At 43.2% G+C, this 23,590-nt stretch overlaps 1 protein-coding gene across 2 annotated transcripts in view; it reads left to right on the top strand.

Moving 5' to 3' along the window:
* Positions 1-23,590, top strand: part of TXLNG (taxilin gamma) — a 60,646-nt gene that overhangs the window by 14,041 nt on the left and 23,015 nt on the right. The window contains exons 2-8 of one of the 2 annotated variants that reach the window (XM_072136323.1): positions 8,680-8,944; positions 10,728-10,819; positions 11,594-11,764; positions 12,636-12,830; positions 14,732-14,851; positions 16,229-16,303; positions 23,163-23,255. In XM_072136323.1, coding sequence (XP_071992424.1) covers positions 8,680-8,944; positions 10,728-10,819; positions 11,594-11,764; positions 12,636-12,830; positions 14,732-14,851; positions 16,229-16,303; positions 23,163-23,255 — 1,011 coding nt within the window. Of the gene's footprint in view, positions 1-8,679; positions 8,945-10,724; positions 10,820-11,593; positions 11,765-12,635; positions 12,831-14,731; positions 14,852-16,228; positions 16,304-23,162; positions 23,256-23,590 lie in introns of both variants that reach the window. The other variant, XM_072136322.1, reaches the window with a different exon arrangement.

Raw genomic sequence — 23,590 nt, 5'->3', positions numbered from 1 at the left:
GCCAGGAGCGGGTAGTTCGTGAGAGCCGGGAGGCCAGGGAGCCTGGAGCTTAAGCGGAGGAAGGGGGAGCAGGGAGCCGAGAGCCTGGAGGGGGGGACGTTAGCGGAGCCAGGTTGAGACGGGAGTGAAAGGGGAGCCGAGAGCCGGAAGCGGGTAGGTGAAGAACGGTAGGGGTGAGTGGAGCTTGAGCAGGGGCAGGGAGCCGGGAGCGGGGGACGGAGGGAGCGGTAGGGGAGCGTGGAGCTTGAGCAGGGGCAGGGAGCCGGGAGCGGGGGGCAGAGGGAGCGGTAGGGGAGCGTGGAGCTTGAGCAGGGTGCCGGAAACGGGGGGGCAGGGGGAGCGGAGAGCGGAGGGAGCGGTAGGGGAACGTGGAGCTTGAGCAGGGAGCAGGGGGCAGAGGGAGCGGAGAGCAGAGGGAGCGGTAGGGGAGCGTGGAGCTTCAGCAGGGGCAGGGAGCCGAGAGCCAGGAGCGGGGGGCAGAGGGAGCGGAGAGCGGAGGGAGCGGTAGGGGAGCGTGGAGCTTCAGCAGGGGCAGGGAGCCAAGAGCCGGGAGCGGGGGGCAGAGGGAACGGAGAGCGGAGGGAGCGTGGAGCTTCAGCAGGGGCAGGGAGCCGAGAGCCTTGAGCGGGGGGCAGAGGGAGCGGTAGGGAAGCGTGGAGCTTCAGTAGGGGCAGGGAGTCGAGAGCCGGGGGCGGAGGGAGCGGAGAGCTCGCGGCAGTAGCGGCACCGCACAGCGGGCACATCACGTCTTGTACCGGGGGGAGGCAGCAGTTCCCCCGCGGGCACTCCCGGGGCCCCGTGTGTTGTGTGAGGTGCGGAGATGAACCGCAGGACCTTGGCCTTCAGAGGCGGTGGAGGCCTAGCCGCTGTGTCAGGGGCCCCCGTGAACAACAATGCCGTCATCTCGGGGCTGCTCTCTGTGGACTAGGCCTCGAGCCTGAGCCGACAACTCAACGGGGGGAGCGGAGCCGCGGCCCCCTGCGCGGACCGGCTGATAAACTGCAACGGCCCGGTCCTGGTCCGCGGACCGGCGGTTGGGGACCTCTGCTCTAAAGCACCCTGCACTATAATGTATCTACCCTCTTGATCTGCCTGTATTTTAGAGGCCAGGAAGGGGCAGGTACGGGATATTAGTATTGCCACCCCTGCCTTCTTAGTTTGGGAGTTCGCCAAGTAGGCCTGCGGATATAGCCGCCTAGCAAATTTACAGGAACCAGAGTCCGATAGATGTGTCTCTTGTAGGAAGGCTATATCCGGGGCCTGCCTTTTCAGCTCCTGCAGCAATAAGTTACGTTTGGTATTGGAGTTGAGTCCTTTAACATTCAATGTCAGAATTCTCACCATCTCGTCGGGCATCTGACAGGCTTATCTGCGGACCACAAGAGAGGCACAGGAACCCGTCCCGGGGAGGCCCCTGTGTGACTGAGCCAGGCTGCTCCTTCGGTGAACTGAGGAAGTATAGCCAATAGACGGGAGATGAGTACAATAAACCATAACAAAGCAACTTTAAAGGCATAATGGAACATGGGAACGCACTTAAATTCGAAATAACAGTTCTAAAACCTGAGAGTGGAGCCAAGCCCCCCCCCCCATGAGGCGGGGATTAATCCGCCCCATGTGGGGATCCAGCAACCAGGTACACCTATGACACCCTATCCAAGCAGGGGTTCCATACCTCTGCGTCCGGGTGTCTGGGCGACAAAGGTCATACCCGGTGTTGGGGGTCGTGCCAGACGTTTTGGGTCAGGTACCGCAACGTCTCCCCCTCCCCGACCTGTTAGTAAACTGTGGATCAGCAAAGCCTACCTCAACATTTATACTAATTGTATATAAAGAGAAAAAAAAACTGGAAATTTTTAAGTGAGACCACCAATATTAACAGTCTAGGGACCTGCCGACTGTATGGGCTGACTGGTGCTGCGAGGGCCTCTTGATCCTGCCGGTTGATCTTGTCCTCCCTTTTTTCCTTGGTTGGACCTTCTGCCATGTAGGAGAGAGGGGAGGATTCGGAGGGGCAATGGCCCATTCTGGGATTACTGGTATCGGCATGTTCAGAAAGGAACAGAAATCTGGGAGGTCCTTGTGTGTTTTAAGTGTGAGGGTCACTCCATCTTTCCGTGCTGATAGGCTGAAAGGGAAGCCCCATCTGTATGGTATATGGTGGTCTTGCAGCAGTTTCAGCAAGGGGCGTAGGGTTCTGCGACGTTGAAGTGTGACCAATGATAGGTCTTGGTAAAGATGGTAATAGAAGCGTCCGTGGGGTTCCCCAGGAGTGTGTAGAATATTTCTTGCAGGATAGAGAAGGTGTCTTCTTGGCCCGCAGATTCCGGTACACCCCGGACCCTGATGTTGTGCCGCCTGCCCCTGTTATCTAGGTCTTCCACATGAGATTGTAGTTCTTGTATTGTCTCTTCCTGAGACATAACCCGTTTCTGAAGCACATTAATAGCTTTGCGAGCAGTGGCATGGTCATCTTCGAGAGCATCTACCCGCTGGGCTACCAGTTGTACATCTTGGCGAATCTCAGCTATGGCTGATTTGCAGGTCTCCTTTACTTCGGAAATCAGAGTTTGGAAGTCCACCTTCTTTGGTAGCTGATTAACATGAGACCACCAATTGGGTGGGAGCAGTAGTGGTAGATCTCTGGCTGGGGAGCTCTCTGGTGGTGAGGACCAGCATAGGGAGGGAGAAGCAGGGCGCAGAGCCCTTGGAGTGGCCATGTAGTCTGTGGCCAGATATGAGGGCTGCCTCATGGAAGGCTGTCTCTGTGGCAAGGGGGCAGCTTGGGAGGCACTTGTAGAGGGAATAATAGAATAGAATGCTTTATTGTCCTCATAGGGGAAATTGACCTTGTCACAACGACAACAACAACACAATTATACATATACAAACAAGTAAAATACAACATACATTTACAAATAGATAATAAAAGTTTTTTAAAAAACAGTAAAAAAAGAAAAACACCATGGTTACTGATATTAATTACTTGCCCATGTTAACTAATGCAATTGCCCTATTTATAAAGGAGTTTTTAAAACGATTCGTTCTACATTTAATATGCAGAAACCGTTCACTAAATGTGCTACGTTGACCCATCAGTGTGTTATGTAATGGGTTTTTCTCATTACATACAATGGACTTAAATTTGGAGAGCATACGTGCACACAAGATTGACTCCCAATCCTCTGTCTTAGTGCCAACAATTGAGTTCACCTTCCTAACCAATTTCTTAAATTTAAGTCAGTCGTGCGGGCATTGTTTCCCCAACATACCACCGCATAAAATAAAACACTTCCAATTACAGACTGGTAAAAGGACAACAACATCCTACGGTCCACATCAAAAGACCTAAGCGATCTTAACCCCTTAGCGCTCTGCGCCGTAGCTGTACTGCGCTGAGTCCCGCGATTAGCGCTCAGCGCAGTACAGCTACTGCGCAGAGCCGATGCCGGTTCAGCGCTGTATAGCAGCCGAACCGGCATCGTTAGCCGCGGGATTTCAGCGGTAATTTACCGCTGACATCCCCGGCTAACACCCGCGGTCGGAGTGGGCTCCGATCGCGGGTGTTTAACCCGTTAAATGCCGCGGTCAAAGCGACCGCGGCATTTAACATGCCTTCTGGGGGTCTTTACCCCACGATCGGCCCCCCCACACCGTTTTCGGGGGGGCCAATCGCTGTTTTGGCTCCTCTGGGGTCCGATCGGGACCCCAGAGAAGCCTGGAGGGTTTACCTTTAAGATGGCGTCTGTGACGTCATCTTAAAGGCAAAGTGTCAGCCTATGCATCTGCATAGGCTGGCACTGATAATACCCTGCAATACATTAGTATTGCAGAGTATTATCAAGAACAAGCAATCAGATGATTGCTTGTTCATATCCCATGGTGGATCATGTAAAAAATGTACAAAATAATGTTTTTCAATAAAAAATTACTTTATAAATCTCTAAAAATGCCCATAAGCCCCAAAACATATAAAGAGACATATAACGCTCAAAAAAGTCTAAATCATAACACAAACCCCACATATATAGTATCACCGCGTCCGTAACAATCCATAGAATAAAACTAAATAACTATTGAACCCATATGATAAACGCCGTAAAAAAAAGTCAAAACCCCGCCAAAAAGTATGATTTTTACCTATTATATCCCACTAAAAATGCAATAAAAAGTGATCAACAAAACATATGTACTCCAGGATGATATTGTTGCAAAGAACAACATGTCCCGCAAAAAACAAGCCATCAACCAGCTCTGTAGCCAAAAACATAACAATGTTATGCCACTTGGAAGACAGCGATGCAAAAATGATAGATTTTTCCCCACATTAGGGTTTTATTTGGCAAATTTAGTAAAACATAAGAAAAAATTATTAATGTCTAGTATCCCCGTAATCGTATCGACCCATAGAATAAAGATAACAGGATTATTAGGCTATACGGTGAACATGAAAAAAAAACAAAGTAAAAAATCCAGTACAGAATTGATGCTTTTCTACTCATGACCTCAAAAAAAGTTCCAAAATTTTCAACAATAGGTGATACCAACCCCAAAATGGTAACACTAGAAAAAGCATCTCATCCCGCAAAAAAAATGCCGCCACATGGCCCAAATAACGGAAAAGCTAAAATTTTATAGCCTTCAAAAGGGGGCAACCAGAAAACTAAAATCCTGGCAGCTGCAGGGTGCTCCTTCCCTTCTGCGCCTCGCTGTGCCCCCATAACACAAGTAATGTCCACATGTGGGGGGTCGCTGCACTCAGGAGAAATTGTAGAACAAATTTTATGGTGAGTTTTCTCTTTTTATCTTTTGGAAATGTGTAAATTTTACGGCTAAATGAACGTATAACCGACAAAATTTGACCATTCTAAATTTCACCGCCATTTTGATTCAATTACTATGAAGATCTCAAGGGGTTAACAATCTTTGTAAATGCTGTTTCTGATAGTTTGAGGGGTGCAGATTTGAAAATGGGCAGGTTATATAGGGGGGTTTTGTTGCTAAATATGTAAAATTTGATTTCAAACAGTATTTATCCCCAAAATAGTCAATTCCGAAAATACGGAAAATCGCTATTCGATTTGTAGGCGGCGTGACGTCAAAATAAATTATCCAAACATTTCAAAAATTATGAAAATGTAAAGTTTACAAATGGGAAATGTTATTCTACAAGTTATTTAGGTGGTAAATCGATCTGCCTGAAAACGCGGTGATTTTGAATTTCGAAAATGGCAAATTTTTCTAAAAATTCATCATTTTTTTCTTTTTTTGTAAATAAACGCAAAACGTATCAGCCAAAATTTACCACTAAAATGAAGTACAACATGTGGGGAAAAAACAATCTCAGAATCGCTTTGATAAGTAACAGTGTTCAAAAGTTATTACCACGGGAAGAGACACTGGTCAAATTTCAAAAAGAAGTTGCGAGCCTTAACCTGCAAACAGGCTGCGTCCTTAAGGGGTTAAAAAGTACAGTCTCCCAGACGCCTTTTTATACAATTTACAATAACTTATCATCCAGATAGACGCCCAGATACTTATAGTTGGTGACGCGTTCTACTGCGACACCCCTAATCTTTGTAGGCTCACATCAGTATCACGTTCTTTTCGGAAACTGATTACCATTTCCTTGGTCTTTGATAGATTCAATTCCAAGCCATTTGTGTTGCACCACTCCGAGAACAAGTCAATGGTTGACCAATATTCAGACAAATCTCCCTCTTTTATGCACCCTATTATCGCAGATGGATGGGCTAGGACTGGGCATCAGACCCACAGGTCCTGCTGGAGGGGCCAGATCTATTAAAAGGTGCTGGTGGTCAGCCTGTGTCCCCTCTTGGGCCCCCTCCATGACTGTCGGGCAGTCATTTTCTTGGACCCAGCGTTCCCACTCTTCCCCGATACATGAGGCCCTGCAGGGTGCCATGATAGCGTCTGGTATCTGGGGGGGTGCAGGGCTGTATAGTCCTGTGTGCCTGGTGGTCTGTCCCCCTGTCAGGCTGCCGGCCTGCCCTGTAACTGATGGCCTCGGGGTAGTGGCGGAGCCCGGCCAGTCTGTTGATCGGTGGGGTTGCGTCTGTTGCAGAGCTCCCCGCAGGCCTGCAAGCGGAGGCTCCGGGAAGTCGGACGCCCTGGTCCCCCTAGCAAACATCTCCGGCAACGTGGACGTCTGCGGGGTCCCCGAACGGTCCGGTGAGGTGCTGACCGTCTTCTGCTTACGGCGGTTGCCCATGGCGTTGACGTAGGCAGCGGGTGGCACTGTTATTTGGGTCAGGGAGAGTGGAGCCTGTCTTCCACGCGTCCTACTCCCTCGGCATCTGGACACGCCCCCTATAGTCCGACTCTTTGCATTCAGGTTATGCCCCTTGAAACTGTTGTGTGAATTGGATATTGCCTCATGTAAGGCTGGGTTCACTTCACGTGCGTTTATACAGTGGGATACTTCAGCCAGTGACCTCCCCCTTCTTCCCCCCGAATGCCATGTATGGGGGTTTTTTCATATTAAATGTAATTATTTTAAAAGTAAAACGGAACATAACAGAAAAAGGAGGTCAAACAAGGTAGACTTATTATGAGGCACTAGACCGCACCCGATGAGGGGGTTACAAATGAGTGCTCCAACAATATTCCATCATGTGCGGCAAAGATAATGGATACTATTAGGTAAGGAAAGATAATAGATTACCATTAGATGGTACAGTAATTATCTAAAATGTCCTCGACGCCTGACACCGTTAACATCTTGCCACAGAAAGATACTCAGAGTGGAGAGAAAAGGAAAGGGGGCAGTAAAGGCAGAAAGGGCAAGGGAGTGGGGAGGGGCTATGCCTCCTTCTACCTGCAGGCTCACCATCAAGTGCACCTCATTGACATGGCCCAGCCACTGATGCAAGGAGGGAGGATCAAGGGAACACCAGCTGGCCGGAATACAGGCCTTTACAGCTTTAAGGAGGTAGCACAGCAGAGACTTTCTATAACCCCAATATATGGGGTTATACCCCAGAGACATAACCGCTCAGCAGCTCGGGCTCCGGAATTCCCCATAGACTGGTCTTTCCATCCCGCTGAGGGACGTATACACTCAGTGGAGGAAAAAGAAATCTCACCAATTCTTGTTATCAAGCTTTTTTCGCTGGTCAGATGGAGGCAACTACTATGCCTCTGTCTGCCGGTATATGTCAGTAGGTACACTCGGCGTATGTCGGGAGCTTGTGGTATTCTCGTCTGGGCATTCACATTTACTTTCATTAATCTGATATATATTATATATAAATTATCTTCACACAGGTAAATATCTTTTAATAACATCTAATTGAAGAAATATATATTATACGTATATAGAACAGCAAAAAAAATGGCAGCACTCCGAGATTTGTGGAAATCAGAAAAACATACTCATTTATTCACACATGTGTCAAGGCTACGTTTCGGCTGCTTGCATCTGGAGCCTTTCTGAAGGCTTGAGAAAGGCTCCAGATGCAAGGAGCCGAAACGTAGCCTTGACACATGTGTGAATAAATGAGTATGTTTTTCTGATTTCCACAAATCTCGGAGTGCTGCCATTTTTTGCGTTTTTTTTTTTTTTGCTTTTTTTTGCTGTTCTATGTTTTGATGGACCTTGGTTCAGGTCCTGGGAATTGCACCCGAGTTCATAACTTTTCCCGAGTGCTGCCTCACCTCTTTGTGTATACACATATATATATATTTCTTCAATTAGATGTTATTAAAAGATATTTACCTGTGTGAAGATAATTTATCATAAATGTAGTGATATGGTCCCTTAGAAACAAGACTGTGTTCCTGGATACTGCCACCTCTGCTGCAGTGATTGCAAAAATTCAAAATTCAGTAAAAAATTATTTTTTTCGTTCTGCGTCACAAATAGCATTCTTCTTTACTCTTTGGGTCAGTATGATCATGGGGATACTAAATTTATATAGATTTTATTGTGTTTTCATACATTTTACAAAAATGAAAAACAAAGGCATTTTGCCATCTTCTAGCGCTAATAACTTTTTTACTTCAGTGTACGAAGCTGTGCGTGGTGTCGTGTTGTGCTAGATGAGATGAGGACTATATAGCCTTTTGATCACTTTTTCATAAACTTTTTTTTATATTTTGCTAAATGGCGAAAAAGACTTGGGGCCCTATTTTCTATTGCAGAGTTAAGTGCTGGTAATAAGCGTGTTACTTTTATTTATTTATTTATTTTTTTAATATGCAGCAAACGCCAATCTTGTAAAAATTTTTACTATAATGCCTAAACCCACGCAGGGACCACAATCCCTGTAATGCAGCTAGGGGAGCAGGATTGGATCATAATGCACAAAAACCGTTGGCTGTAATGATTTCCTTGTATAAATATATGTTTATTAACACTATACACTCTTACAACCTATTTATTTGTATAACTTAAAATGTCTTCTCCTCTGCTAAAATTACTCCTCTAAGACGGTAAGAGGAACATTATTGCCCTTCTGCAAAAATGTATGTGTGAACTTGCATTGAGCAGTGACTTCATGTTACCTCTTCTAGGGTTCCAAAAGCTATCTAGCCCTTCAAGTTTGTGCAGCAGGCACATGAAACCAGGAATACAAAATTGTCTCCTGAGCTGGAGATTGACTGCTGGATTTGTAGCCACGCTAAACACTGCTCTCTTCCCTGTGTTTCCTTTCTTAGGTCGTGAAGGGAGAGAGTGAATTAAAGACTGCTGAGTGCAGCTCCAACCTGTTGGTGAATCCCCATTCTGTGGAGAATGGCAAAGAAATACCCAATTCCCGGATTCTAGAGGAAGTACAAAGCACAAACATTAAAGACAAAATGATGTCAAATTGCTTAGTGAAGGCGTCCCGAGAGGAAACCCCAGGAAGAGAAGACTCCAGATTGGGGCCACCAGATGGGCAGCAGGACCCAGGAAGTGAGAATAATAAAGAGAAAACACTGGGTATGAAATTCATATAGAGCTTGCAATTAAAAAAAAAAAAAAAATTAAAAAACCTCTATACTTCTGGCTTCTTCTCCCCGTGGCTCCGTCGTCTTCTCTTCCTGCCTGTGGCCACGTTATAGTGTGCGCTTGCAGCCAGGAAGAGAAAGACGGAGCAGCGGGGAGAAGCCAGAGGCAAGTATAGTTTCTTGTTTTTTTTGTTTTTTTTTTCTCCATGGGGGCTTTGCTGTGGCCATTTCATTAATGGTGAGGGGGGAAGCACTGCTGTGGCCATTTCATTAAAAGGGAGGGGGGGAAGCTCTGCTGTGGCAATTTCATTAAAAGGGTATTCCCACAAAGACAAGTTTCTTATATGTACTCAGCATAAGAAAATATCACCTTCTCTAATTCACTGTTATTAACAAAAATGCAGCATTTCACAGATCTAAGTCCAACCTGTCTCTATCAGTCCGGCTGTACACAATTTCAGTTTCCCATAGACACGACCCTGTAACTTCAGACTTGGGGTCGGGTGGTGGCCATCTTGAATTTCTGTGTGACTCCATGCTGCTGAGTTTCTATCTGCTGTGTGGCTGCAGCTACGCCCCCTGCCCGGAGCTCATAGGCTCTCACTGATCACAGCCTGTCAGCACATAGTGAGGAGGGAGAGAGGCTACAAGGAGATAAGTGATCCGGCGGAAGGGAGAGGCAGGCACATGTCAGTGAGATGTAGCAGAGCTGTGTGTATAATAGGCATCTAATCGATCTCATGATCTGTGAGATGTAGTAGAGCTGTGTGTGCAATAGGCAACTAATCATCTCTGATCTGTCTCATCTCTGTGTCAGTGTCTTAGTACGATGTCGGAAGCCAGATGAAAGTGCTTATACACCTTGTACCCTGATAATGTAACCACATTGTCAACCCGCATAACTAGATATATAATACAGTAATATTTCTGCTTAGAGAGGCCCGCCCACACCCAGGGATTTTACACTGAGCAGCCTAGAGAGTGATACGAGGTAAAACACTAATAAAACTGAGTAATTTTGTAAAGTAAGGGGTTAAAATGATCTTTATTGTGTTAACATCACTAGGGGATTGAGATGTATGAATTTTCTTTGGTTGGAAAACCCCTTTAATGGGGAGAGGGGAAGCTCTGCTGTGAACATTTCTCTTAAGGGTGGGCTGTGCTGTAGAAAGTAGCAGGAAAAGGGGGCATTTAAGACCTGTGGCTGCTGGAAATGATGCATGATATGGGTTATTTGCAGGGCGACCTATTTTTTTCCCCTAGCGTCCCCCATGATGGCCCCACTTGGAGGATGACCCTTAACCCTGCAGGGACAGGAAGCAGAGAGGTTAAATAGCTTCTGGAATGGGACAACTCTCTTGCTGAGACCACGACTAGCGGCCATTTTCCTCAGTTAGTAAGGGCACTGGACCGCACTCTTAGCAGAAAAGTTGCCTCACCACCAGATTTTGTCAGCAAAAATATTTTAGTGTGCCATTTCTGACACAGGTCTCTTAGGTTAGGCATCAATGAGGTATACTGAATCTTTTCTCCCAAAACTTAAATATCTCTACTTATGCTCCTCTTGCTCTATTATATGCCACAAGTGACTTGCGCTGCATTTTCATTGGGACAAGTTAGCTTTAATAAATGTAGCTCAGTCATTGCTGTATTTTTTTTCGGACATTTTTTTTCTTATTCCTATTCTTGGTGTTGGTTGAAGTCATTCAAACACAATAAAACTGTATTCTAATGTAGATTCCTCCAAGACTGATTTGTATTTTCTTGGCCAGCAGGTAAAGAAGTGCTTCTATTGATGCAGGCTTTAAACACGCTAAGGACTCCGGAGGAAAAACTAGCAGCGCTCTGCAAGAAATATGCTGATCTTGTAAGTATGTCAATGTATGGATGAGGTTACCAGACTCCTGTTCTAAGTTGACAAAATGGTTGTAGAATATGGGTATCCAGCTGAGCATATGCTGTGAAAGTGTAATAGAAGTATGCATGCATGAAGTACACAGAACTATGTAACCTTTCCATTATTAAGTGTTGGGTTATTACATTCATGTCTTTTACTAATATGTTGACATACATGAAATCCATTATCTTCTCAATTGTCATACTTTGTCACATTATATCATTTTTGATTTGTAAAATTGCCCTATTTGAACTGTTGGAAGTCCTGTATAGGGGATCTCTGCGCACTGGCCTTATTTGAAGAGATATGCTTCACGGACATCGAGTTCTGGAATATTGACCACAACCACATTAAACATGTGTGATGGGGCTGTGTGCTAGCTGCTTTTTTTATGGATAACACTAGGCCCCATTACTTGCGCTTGCTGCCTGCCCGGACAGCAAATAATAGAGCAGGTTCTATTCCCATCTGCCATATGGGCAAGCCTTTTTTGTTTATTGAGATTGAAGGTGTTGCTCACCCGCTGATGTCTGATGGGCTGCAAAGAAGGGCTTTATCCAGGCTTTCTTTCCCAACTGAGACAGATTCCTTTTTTTTTCTTTTTGCTTGATTTCATATTACATTACGCAATGCCTTAATATGGTAGTATTTCCAGTTGAAGCTTGCTTGTGACAGTAGAAAAGCATCTATGATGTATGTATTTTGTATGACAAACATAGGACTTTTTTCTCTTCTAATTTTTAGCTGGAAGAAAGCAGAAATTTCCAAAAACAAATGAAGCTTTTGCAGAAGAAACAATCCCAAGTGATAAAGGAGAAGGTTCACCTTCAAAGTGAGCACAGCAAAGCCATTCTAGCACGTAGCAAGCTTGAGTCCCTGTGCCGAGAGCTTCAGAGACACAACAAGACATTAAAGGTCAGCTATGTAAAAATAATCTACACCTCACATTGTCTATATTAATAATAAAATATGACCCTGGATCTTTGAGGGGGTGGTGGAACAAATCAAAGTTGTTCTTTGGGATTGAGCACAGATGTCAAAAACTTGGCGCTAAAGTGGTGCAGGTAAGACACGCCCCCACGGCTGAATCGGGAGTGCAACGTAGAGTACTTTGTGCATATGAATCGCTAGTCATTGTGCACAGCACGGTATAGCTACGCTGTAATGTGTGTGCCATGCCATATAGCAGTTGCTGCCACAGGACGCCATGGTCAAAGAGGCGGGGCTACTTTTACACTCGTGTGGGCACCCCCTCTTTAGCAGTGCACAGCGCCCAGCTGTACGATGGGAAGATGAGATGGTAAGAGAGTGCATGTTCTATCTGTATGGTGCCGTACATGGTACTGTATGGCGCCACACAGGCGGCATAGCTGTCTACGGGGCGTATATCCGGCCACAAACTTGTGGCCAGATACACGTCCCCACATGTGTAGTATGAAAGGGACCTAAGACCAATGGGCACAAGCACTGTGATGTGCCTATTGGTGGAGCGGGCACTAGAACAGAGCTTTTGAGTCCCTTTGGTTTTAACTACATTTGTTTCTATGGCAATGCAAAAGAGAAGCCTTTTACAGTGTTTGGCTTTACTTGGTAGTCATATAGAAAAGACTGGAACAGTACAAATGGGAAACCTACCTCTCCATTAAAAATGTGGATCTTTTGAAACTCATGAGCAGTATGGTCCTAGGGATCAGACCTCCAACTATCAGCTAGTCATGATACAGCCCTAAAATATGTTGTGTACTGGACAAAGGGTCCATAATTATGAAGTGTTTTTCAAATCCAGGAGGACAATCTGCATCAAGCTCGTAAATACGAAGAAGAGCGTAAAGAAGCCACTGCACATTTTCAGATGACCCTGAATGAAATCCAAGCACAGATGGAACAACATGATGTGTACGATGCCAAGCTACGCCAGGAAAATGTAGAACTGGGAGATAAGTTAAAGAAAATCATTGAACAGTATGCACTGCGTGAAGAGGTACTACAGCAGATTAATTGTGCAATGCCATTTCTACATTGTAGAGAAATTAAAATGCAAAGAGCAACATCTAGTTTACAGTGATATTCAGCTTCTTAATAATGATGACCTATGCATACTATAGATAATCGATATCCCATCTATAGGGGTTTCACATTTGGCACTCCCACCAATTGGTGCCAGAGTTAACATAGCTCTCTCTGTAGTAGCTGAGCTGTGGCGATTGCCAGACCTGGGCCTTTTTTCTTGGTCTGGCATCCATTCCCATTGTAGTGGCTGCGTAATGGCAGCTCAGTACCCATCCAAGTGGAAGCTTAGGTGCAGTGTCAGAGCTCAGCCACTATACAGAAAATGAAACCGCTTTTTTTCCAGCTCAATTCTCTGTGGCTCCTGTGTCAGAGTTGGCTGGAATCATCGGATCAGTGGGAGTATTGAGTGACTTCCATCAATCTCATACTTATTGTATCAAGAACCCCCTCCCCCTCTCCTTTCAATATTTTTGTACATATTATACATTATAAAGGTATGTTGAATCAGTTCAATTTTGACAGCAAGTCGGTGTGTTTCTGAGAACCAGAGATGCACTTGGCTTTCCATTATGGATTGTAAATTTATACATAAAAATGCTATTGAGGGAGCACTGCTGGGGACATTTGATTGGGGTAGGGAGCACTGCTGGAGATGGTTTATTGGGGAAGGGTGAGCGCTGCTGCAGTCATTTTATTAACCCCTTAGTGACACTGCCCGGAAAGGATCTAGTGACCGGGCATTTTTAGCAAATTTTCGTAGGCGGCAGTCTGAGGGCCATATTTTTTTCAATGTTTTTTTTGGGGACAAATAGGGCTAGTTAAAATGTATTAAAAGTTTAAACTTTTTTTTAATTTTTATTTGGAGTTAAAAAGTGGAAAGTTTTTTTTTTTTTTTTTTTTTTTGTAATTTACAGTAAATATTTTTTTTTACTTAAAATGAATATTATTAATGATTTCCCTATTTTGTTTCGGTCATTTTGATTTGTAATATTTATAGTCTAAGGCAAACGGGGCAACTATGGCAATATTTTTTTGTTGTGTAAGGATATTATTTTTATTATATAGGGAATGTGAAAGTATTTTTCAATTTTTTTTTTGTTTGTTTTTAAATTTTACTTTTATTTTTTCTTTTACAAGGTTTTCCCTGTAACTGGGGGATGTACCCCAGCAATGAAAATAAGAGAAAACTGCAGCGATGTCTAAAGACGTCGCTGCAGGCTTCAGACCTGCGCCTGCCGACATCTAAAGTCAGCGGGCGGTGTGAGAGAGGTTAAAGAGTAGTGGCTGCATTCCCCATCCTAGACTTAGAGCCTTCCCAGTTTTTTAGTGGTAAAATTAGGTATCTTGGTTTACACTCGGATTGCCTTATACTTGCGTATATGTGGTATGTATATTTTCTTTCTTCACAGTGAAAAGGCAAAGATAAGGGGACATTATAGGTGTGTGGGTATTATAATGTCCTCTTATCAAGACAAAGGGAGACGAGAGAAAAACAGTTACCTATAGAGGAGGCTACAAAAAAGGAGGCATATTAGAGCAGAGGCTTTAGGAAATGGGACATAATATGGGTTGTGAATAGATATGGCGTATATGCGGGGCACTTTTTTTTTTTTTTTTTCTCGTTTTCTGAAACCATGGTAAGCGGGTTACCCAGCACGATCCCTGGGGGTAAAAATGTGGGTGCCGCTGGTCCCCAGATACAAAAAGGTTGTGGAACACTGCTCTTTATACTAAACATTGAACATTTTAGTATATTTTAATGTTTGTTTGTTTACTAAATGATACATTATTCATAATATTTGTTTATTAGTTACTCATGTTATCTAAAAATTGGCTATCCTTACAAGATCTAACTTTTTTTTTTTCCTGCAGCACATTGATAAAGTCTTCAAACATAAGGAGCTACAACAACAACTAATTGATGCAAAACTACAGCAGACAACTCAGCTTATGAAGGAGGCAGAAGAACGACACCAACGTGAAAGAGAGTTTGTAAGTACGGCAAATGGAATAGTGTAAACAGTTTACTTTAATGGGTTCTTTTCGTCTTGTGCATTGTGCTCCTATAAATTCAGAACTATAATTGAGCATTTTCTTTTTAAAGAAAATATCACCCATATTGTACAGCAACATAATATGGAATACAGGAGTATAGCAGTACATTTACAACACAACTTTTATTTATTATATATTAAAAATTATAGCGAAAAATAGGTATACATGAAATAAGCTCTGAACGCATTACCCATGGCCCAGGAAAATTGGAGGAAAGATCCCTTATTTTAAGTTCTCTATTTCTATTTGAGATATATGTATATGGTACCATTCAGTACTGAATAAGGGTGGTGTCTTATTGGTACACTTGTTAGGCTACGTTCATGTCTTCTTTTTAGCCCTCAGTTGTAAGCCCTCCATTAGACAGATTCCCAATTTTTCCCTACAATGGACAATGTCCTGTTCCACCCCTCCCCATGAAAGCGGGAGGAGAAGTGAACATCTGCTCCAACCAGTGATGGGCTGCTGATGGTGTTTACGGTGTCCTCCCAGAATGCACGCTCAGCGAAGGGTGGGGGTAGATGCAATGCAGTTGCATCTTTTCCTTATTGCTGATGGTATACGTTGCTCATGTTGTTGCTGTTACCATGCATTTTGGCGGACTTCAAGATTCAATAATTCCTTCATCCATAAAAGTCAATCAATCTGTACAACCAAATAGTGAAAATGAAGCTCCAGCAATGCATGCAGTGGTGAGCTGACGTCACAGAGGGGCATCGGCTAAGAATCGGGCATCCCTCCCTTGGTTCCTAGTGGCCGCCTGTCCGTGATGCGACATGGAGGGGGGGGGGGTCAGTGTGTGGGAACCGCTAAAGGGTGAGGAGCAGACAACTTTTTGAATTTGAATCCCGGCCCTGTGACTTCAGGGGGACCTTGGCCGGGAGCCAGGTACGTTGGTATAATGACAATATTAGCTCATGTACACATAACACAAACATGACCAAAGCACATATGCATTTATCATATTATGGGTTTTTGGCACATGTTATTAGTGTAAAATAGTGCGTTGGTGACATGTTCCCTTTAAGGCAGGCGTTTTTGACATGCATGAGCATTGAATGGCATAGTTTATTTTTGGTTTATTTTTGGTTTTGAATGTACATTAAAAAAACTAATTTTATGTGTGTGGTGTTACAGAAGATTTTCTCTGAGACCTCTGAAGCGGTTTATTCACAGCCACATGTTCTCTATTAATGGCATGTAGTGTGCTTTACTTTTATGAATTTTAACTCAATATGTGTGGGAAAAGCAGCAAGCTTGAAGAGACTGGTTCTTGGCACATAACACATGAAAAGGCTTCTTTTTACTTTTTAGTTGTTAAATGAGGCAACAGAAACCAGACTAAAATTTGAGGAGCTGAAGCAGCAAGAGAGTCAGTTAAAGCAACAGGTATGTGAAGATTGATTGATTCTTTCTTTCTTTTGACCATGCTTTGTGTTTCTTAGTTATTTTAACGGTATGGTAAAAAGCAGGATGAACTGTGTAGATTGCTCTCTAACATTCTATCTGCACACAGCATTTTCATGGTTATTTCTCTAACCCCTTAACGACGTGCGTTGTAATAGTACAGCGCACGTCGTGTGCAAGTGCATGGAGAGGGCTCATGGGCTGAGCCCTCTCCACAGTTGCTAAGTCTTTACTGCATATTGCATCAAAGACTTGTCGGTAACACCCGCAATCGTTGTTATCCTGTCGATCGCCGCCGGCAAAGACCATCTTTGCTCCCCGTGATATCATCAGAGAGTGCCGATCAGTCGCCATGACAGCCTTAGGTTTTCCGAAGACCCGAAGCTGTCTCGTTTTAACCATTTCATTACAATGTGCGATTTGCACATTGTAATGAATGATGAGGAACATCTCCATATACTTCCATACTATAGTATGGCAGTATATGGTAGGATCTTTCAGGCAACCTAGGGTTAAAGTACCCGGGGGCATTTGGAAAAAATAGTAAAAATAAAATTTTTTTTTTAAAAAAATCCTGAAAATTAATATCACCCCCATTTCCCTAGAACTGATGTAAATATAAACAGTAAAAATCATAAAAACATTAGGTATCACCACGTCCGAAAATGCCCGATCTATCAAAATATAATAACGGTTTTTCACTATGTTTAACCCTGTAACAGAAAATGGCATCCGAAGGCACTTTTTGCCATTTCAAAAAAATATAAAAAATTCTATAAAAAGTGATCAAAAGGTCATACAGTCTGAAAAATTGTAGCCTTGAAAACATCATCAAAAGTCGCAAAAAATGACACCACACCACAGCTCCTTACAACACGGTATAAGTTATTAGCACCAGAAGATGGCAAAATCCCCCAAAAATCTTCTTTTTTTTAATGTATGAAAAATGTATTATAAAACCTATACAAATTTGGTATCCCTGTTATCGTACCAACCCAAAGAACAAAGTAGACATGTCATTTGGGGCGCACAGTAAAATGCAAGCCCACAAGAAAATGGCGCAAATGTGTTTATCACCATTTTCACTGTATTTGGAATTTTTTTCCTTTTTCCCAGTGCACGGCATGGAATAATAAATACCATCACTATGAAGAGCAATTTCTTATGCAGAAAACAAGCTGTCGCACAGCTCTTTACGTGTAAAAATAAAGTTATAGATTTTTGAAGGTGGGGAAGTGAAAAATGGAAATGAAAAAACAAAAAAAGGGCCAGGTCATTAAGGGGTTAAAGGAGAAAAGAGCTGCTTTTTTCCAGGATTTTCTGCAAATTTTTTATGATGGCTTGCCAATTCAGCTGAGCACTGAGTGAATGGGACTTGATACTCTTTGTTCTCTATTGCTTCTTTATGATTAGTGGTTTTCATTCCAAAAAATAGGTTGGAGGCTTAAATGGATAATCTTCTGGAATATGATCAAAAAGAAAGACTTTAAGTAATTGCTGAAAGCTTTAATCACTTGCCTGCCTAATGGACTATTAACATGGAATCCAACAATCAGAACAACTGTGGTTCCAGATTGCCCCATACGTATGGTAGCTTAGGGACCGTCAGTCTATTTTGGGGCACTCTGGAACGTCTATACTTGTGATCACTGGGGGCCACAGGAAAAGGATAGAAAGCAACTTTTATGGAACAACCCCTTTGAGCTGTCCTCTTTGATGTTTTCTTAAAACTTTGTTGATGGCCAGTAATATGTACACCTGTCTATGGTTACAAAGCATTGCCACATCTGGCGCTTTCACAACGTTACCATTTTATTGCAAAAAATGTCTGTTCTGTTTTGTGATTTAATGGAGTAGCTGAACTAGCACTGGTCTGCAGGCAAGCCCTAAAAAAAGGATACTGATCTAAGATTCTTCATCAAATATGTTTACAGGTCATGACAGTAGGTTTGTGTAATATAGGTGCAGAGTGTTGTTTTTTCATTGTTTAACTGCACAATTTTGGCATTAGTTTCCGTTGAGTGATTTTCACTGACATTTCACTGCCATAGAAACATTAGTCGTGGTGACCACCCATTGACAATGCAGTGCTAACTGAGGAAAGAATAAAGAGAAAAAAAAACCTGCCACCAGGAATGTGATTTTTAGCTGTTGACAGGTTCCAAAGGCTTATGCTATGCAGATTTATTTTAAGAATGCCTTGTCAGGTAAGATATTGTGCTAACCCAGTATGTTGTTGCTGTTCACTTTGCTGAAACTTGTAATATTTGTTGAATCTTATGTAAAAGGTTTTCATAGTATCATAGTATCATAGTATATAAGGCTGGAAGGAGACGCAAGTCCATCAAGTCCAACCTTCAAGAATTAAATAAATGTTTTATCCCCATAACCCGTGATATTTTTTCTCTCCAGAAAGTCATCCAGGCCTCTCTTGAACATGTACATAGAGTCGGCCATAACAACCTCCTGCGGCAGAGAGTTCCATAGTCTCACTGCTCTTACAGTAAAGAACCTCTGTCTATGGCGATGGTAGAATCGCCTCTCCTCTAGGCGTAGAGGATGCCCCCTTGTCCTGGTCACAGGCCTAGGTATAAAAAGATCTTTGGAGAGATCCTTGTACTGTCCGTTCAGGTATTTGTACATTGTAATGAGGTCTCCCCTCAGTCGTCTTTTTTCTAAACTGAATAATCCCAAATTTTGTAATCTGTCAGTGTATTCTAATCCCCCCATTCCCCTAATAATCCTGGTTGCTCTCCTCTGCACCCGTTCCAGCTCTATTATATCCTTTTTATACACTGGTGCCCAAAACTGTACACAATATTCCATGTGTGGTCTGACCAGGGATTTGTATAAGGGCAAAACTATGTCTTTATCATGAGAATCTATTCCTCTCTTGATACATCCCATTATTTTATTTGCTTTAGCCGCAGCCGCCTGGCTCTGGTCACTAAAATTAAGTTTACCATCCACCAATACGCCCAAGTCCTTTTCAGCTTCAGTTTTACTAAGTAATTGACCGTTTAGAACATAATTATACTTTTTGTTTCCATGGCCCAAGTGCATAACTTTACATTTATCTACATTAAACCTCATCAACCATTTCTCTGCCCATCCCTCAAGCTTCCACAAATCCCTCTGTAATGCTAAACTATCGACCTCAGTATTTATTACTTTACACAGCTTAGTATCATCTGCAAATATTGAAACTTGACTGTGTAAACCCACTACAAGGTCATTAATAAAAATATTAAAAAGAAGTGGCCCCAATACTGACCCCTGTGGCACTCCACTGGTAACATCAACCCAATCTGAGAATGTGCCATTAATGACCACCCTCTGTTTTCTATCACTAAGCCAATTACTTACCCAGATACACAGATTTTCTCCTATTCCCAGCAGTCTCATTTTATATACCAACCTTTTATGTGGCACGGTGTCAAATGCCTTTGAGAAGTCCAGATATACAACATCCACAGCGTCCCCCAGATCCAGTCTTGAACTTACCTCCTCGTAGAAACCAATCAGATTAGTCTGACAGGACCGATCTCTCATAAACCCATGCTGACGCTGGGTTATAAGGTTGTGCACAGTGAGATACTCCAGGATAGCATCTCTAATAAACCCCTCAAATATTTTCCCCACCACAGCAGTTAGACTTACGGGTCTGTAGTTTCCAGGATCGCTATTTGATCCTTTTTTGTATATTGGTACCACATTTGCTATGCGCCATTCCTGTGGAACATAACCAGTCCTCAGTGAATCTTCAAATATTAAAAATAACGGTCTGTCTATCACCGTACATAATTCATGCAGAACCCGGGGGTGTATGCCATCTGGCCCCGGTGATTTATCTATCTTAGTGGTTGCGAGGCGGCGCCGTACCTCTTCCTGGGTTAAACTGTTGACATTATAAAAAGAATTAACATTATTCCTCATTGTGTCTTCCACCAGGGGATTTTCCAGGGTAAAGACAGTTGAGAAGGCGACATTCAGTAGATTGGCCCTTTCCTCGTCTCCTTCCACCATGACCCCCATGTTATTTCGAAGGGGACCCACACTCTCTGTTTTTAGTTTCTTATCATTTATATACTTGAAAAATAATTTGGGATTATTTTTGCTCTCCCTGTCAATATTTCTCTCAGTCTCTATTTTTGCGGCCTTTATCTGCTTTTTACAGGATTTATTTTTCTCTCTATAATCCTGTAATGCCTCATCGCTCCCTTCACGTTTTAGCACCTTAAACGCTTTATCTTTCTCGCTTATTGCTTTCCTTACAAGACTAGTTAGCCACATAGGGTTTTTCTTGTTCCTTTTATGCTTTTTCCCATAAGGTATGTGTTTCTCACAGGACTTTTTCAGAATATATGAGAAAAAGTCCCATTTTTTGGGGGGGCTTTTGTCCTTGAGAGCATTATCCCAGTCTATGCCTTTAAGGTCTTCCCTTAGTTGCTGAAAATTTGCCCTCCTGAAGTTTAGAGTGTTGGTTGCCCCTTCACTAACGCTCTTAGTAAAGCGTAATACAAAATCAATGATATTATGATCACTATTCCCCAGGTTCCCCCCAACCTGTAGTTTTGATATCCTATCAGGTCTGTTGGTAAGGATAAGGTCCAGCAGTGCCCCCCCTCTTGTTGGCTCCAGGACTAGTTGCGACAGGTAATTGTCTTTTGTTGTTGACAAGAACCTGCTACCTTTGAAGGACCTGCAGGTTTCTGCCCCCCAGTCAATATCTGGGTAATTGAAGTCCCCCATGATAAGTACTTCACCATGCTTTGAAGCCGCATCCATTTCACTTATCAGCATTTCCTCTGCTGCCTCCATTATATTTGGAGCCTTATAACAAACCCCTAGTAATATTTTATTTTTATTTTTCCCTCCTCTTATCTCCACCCATAGGGACTCCACATTTGCGTTACTGATGTCATCTCGCAGGACGGGCTTGAGGCAAGAATTCACATATAAACAAACCCCTCCCCCTTTTTTATTTATACGATCCTTTCTAAAAAGACTATAACCATCTATAGTAACAGCCCAGTCATAGCTACTGTCCAGCCATGTCTCGCTGATACCCACTATATCATATTTTCGCTCCAACATCAAGAGTTCCAGTTCCTCCATTTTGTTTGTGAGGCTTCTGGCATTTGTGTACATACACTTTATATGGTTTTCCCTGTCCGTATTCCTTTTGTCCTTATTCCCCAATCTCATTCCAGCCCCCCTTCCTCCCCCATGGACTATGACCCTTCCCAGCTCTCTATGTACACCGTCTATTTGCCCTGCACAAGTGTAATTGCCCTCCCCCCAGGTCTCTAGTTTAAACACTCCTCCAACCTTCTAGCCATTTTTTCCCCTAAAACAGCGGCCCCCTCCCCATTGAGGTGCAGCCCATCCCTACTGTAGAGCCTGTAGCCCACAGAAAAGTCATCCCAGTTCTCCATGAACCCAAACCCCTCCTTCCTACACCAACTTTTGAGCCACTTATTTACCTCCTTGATCTCCCGCTGCCTTTCTGGTGTGGCACGTGGTACAGGCAGTATTTCTGAGAAAATTACCTTTGAGGTCCTTGCCCTGAGCTTATGGCCTAAATCTCTGAAATCATTTTTAAGGACCTTCCACCTACCTGTTACTTTGTCATTAGTGCCAATGTGGACCATGACCGCTGGTTCCTCACCAGCCCCTCCCAGTAATCCGTCAACCCGATCCGCAACATGCCGAACCCGAGCACCCGGCAAACAACACACTGTTCGGTATGCACGGTCTTTGTGACAGATTGCCCTGTGTGTTCCCCTAATAATGGAATCTCCCACTACCAGCACCTGTCTGACCTTGCCTGTGCTCCCATTACCCTTCTTACTGGAGCAGACATTCCCCTGGTTGCTAGCGGCCATGTCTTTCTGCAGCATTGCTACCCCAGAGCTGATATCCCCCTCATCCACCAGCCTGGCAAACTTATTTCATAGCCCTGCATGGCGACTTGATCGTATATAACATGCATGTTGGTTTTGCCGTACCTGACCTGTATCCTTGGCTGGAATGGGAAGGTTGGTGGGTTGTTGTTTTTTTTTTTTTCTTTTTGTTTGTATGTTTATGTGTAAAAGTTGAAAAAGAAGCATCTGATTTAAAAAAAAAAAAAAAACCTTGTCAGCATTTTGAATACTCCTACTACCTTATAAAATTTTATTTTGCATTACCTGGCTCCCTGCCAGCAGCATGTGGTAAGTCCTAGTCACAAGCACACTTACATGCAGGTGTGTGCCCTCTAGCAGGATCTTTTCTTTTTTTTTTTTTTCTAGCTTCTTATGTCCTTTTTTTTTTTATTTTATTTATTTATTTATTTTTTAGTAAAGGCTTCTAAAATTTTATGCAAATGAGCCTGAGGCGCTCCAGGTTCCATAGGTGTTAATGGAGCCTGTAGAATCTCAGGCTCATTTTACATAATTTGTAAAGCCTTTTATTCTTAAAAACAAGGGCACAGGAAGCTTATAGAAGAATGGAACCTGCGAGAGGGGGCACACACCAGTATCTCAGTGTACTATTTTACTATCCTTCATCCTGGTGGTAGATGTCCTTTAATGAGACTGGGACACAGGCTGCAGCTGTGAGCCGCCCAACCTTTCTGACCCCAGGACACACCACACACTGTTGGCAGGGAGCCGGGTAATATGAAATAGTTTTGTAGAGTAGTGGCCGTTTGCAGAATGCTGACAAAGACATTTTAGACTTGACATTGCATAGGCTATTGGAACCCGTCACCAGCTAAAAATTGCATTCCTGGTGATGGTTTTGCTTTAAAGCAGCTAGAATATAGTTTAAACTAAGGTAATTTGTTTATTTTTTTCAGCTGTCTCTTTACATGGACAAGTTCGAAGAATTTCAGACCACAATGGCAAAAAGTAATGAGCTTTTTACAACTTTTCGTCAAGAAATGGAAAAGGTTTGTGGTTTTGCTTTTGTTTTTGTTTTTTTTTGTTTATAGTTTTTCATAAATAATTTTATGAAAGAACACCAATAATAAGCTGTACAATCCTCAGAGCTTCAATATTCCTGCACAGGAGGTCACATGTGAAAAAGGTACATGGGGTGTTATATGGTGTGTAGAGTGTTCATTACTAGGCTTTGAGTAAACAGCCCATTACCTCATGACATAAAAGATCCGCACGAAACCTGTTCCATTTATATAAGGAGGAGCGATGATGAGTCAGACTCCTAGATAGGTGAGATATTGTTCTCTGTTTTGGAATCCGTAGTTTGATAATAAGTTATTCTGTT

Source organism: Engystomops pustulosus, chromosome 2 (assembly GCF_040894005.1).
Source record: "Engystomops pustulosus chromosome 2, aEngPut4.maternal, whole genome shotgun sequence".
Classification (NCBI taxonomy): Eukaryota; Metazoa; Chordata; class Amphibia; order Anura; family Leptodactylidae; genus Engystomops; species Engystomops pustulosus.
The sequence above is the reverse complement of the archived record's forward strand: the minus strand, read 5'-3'. Positions and strand labels throughout refer to the sequence as shown.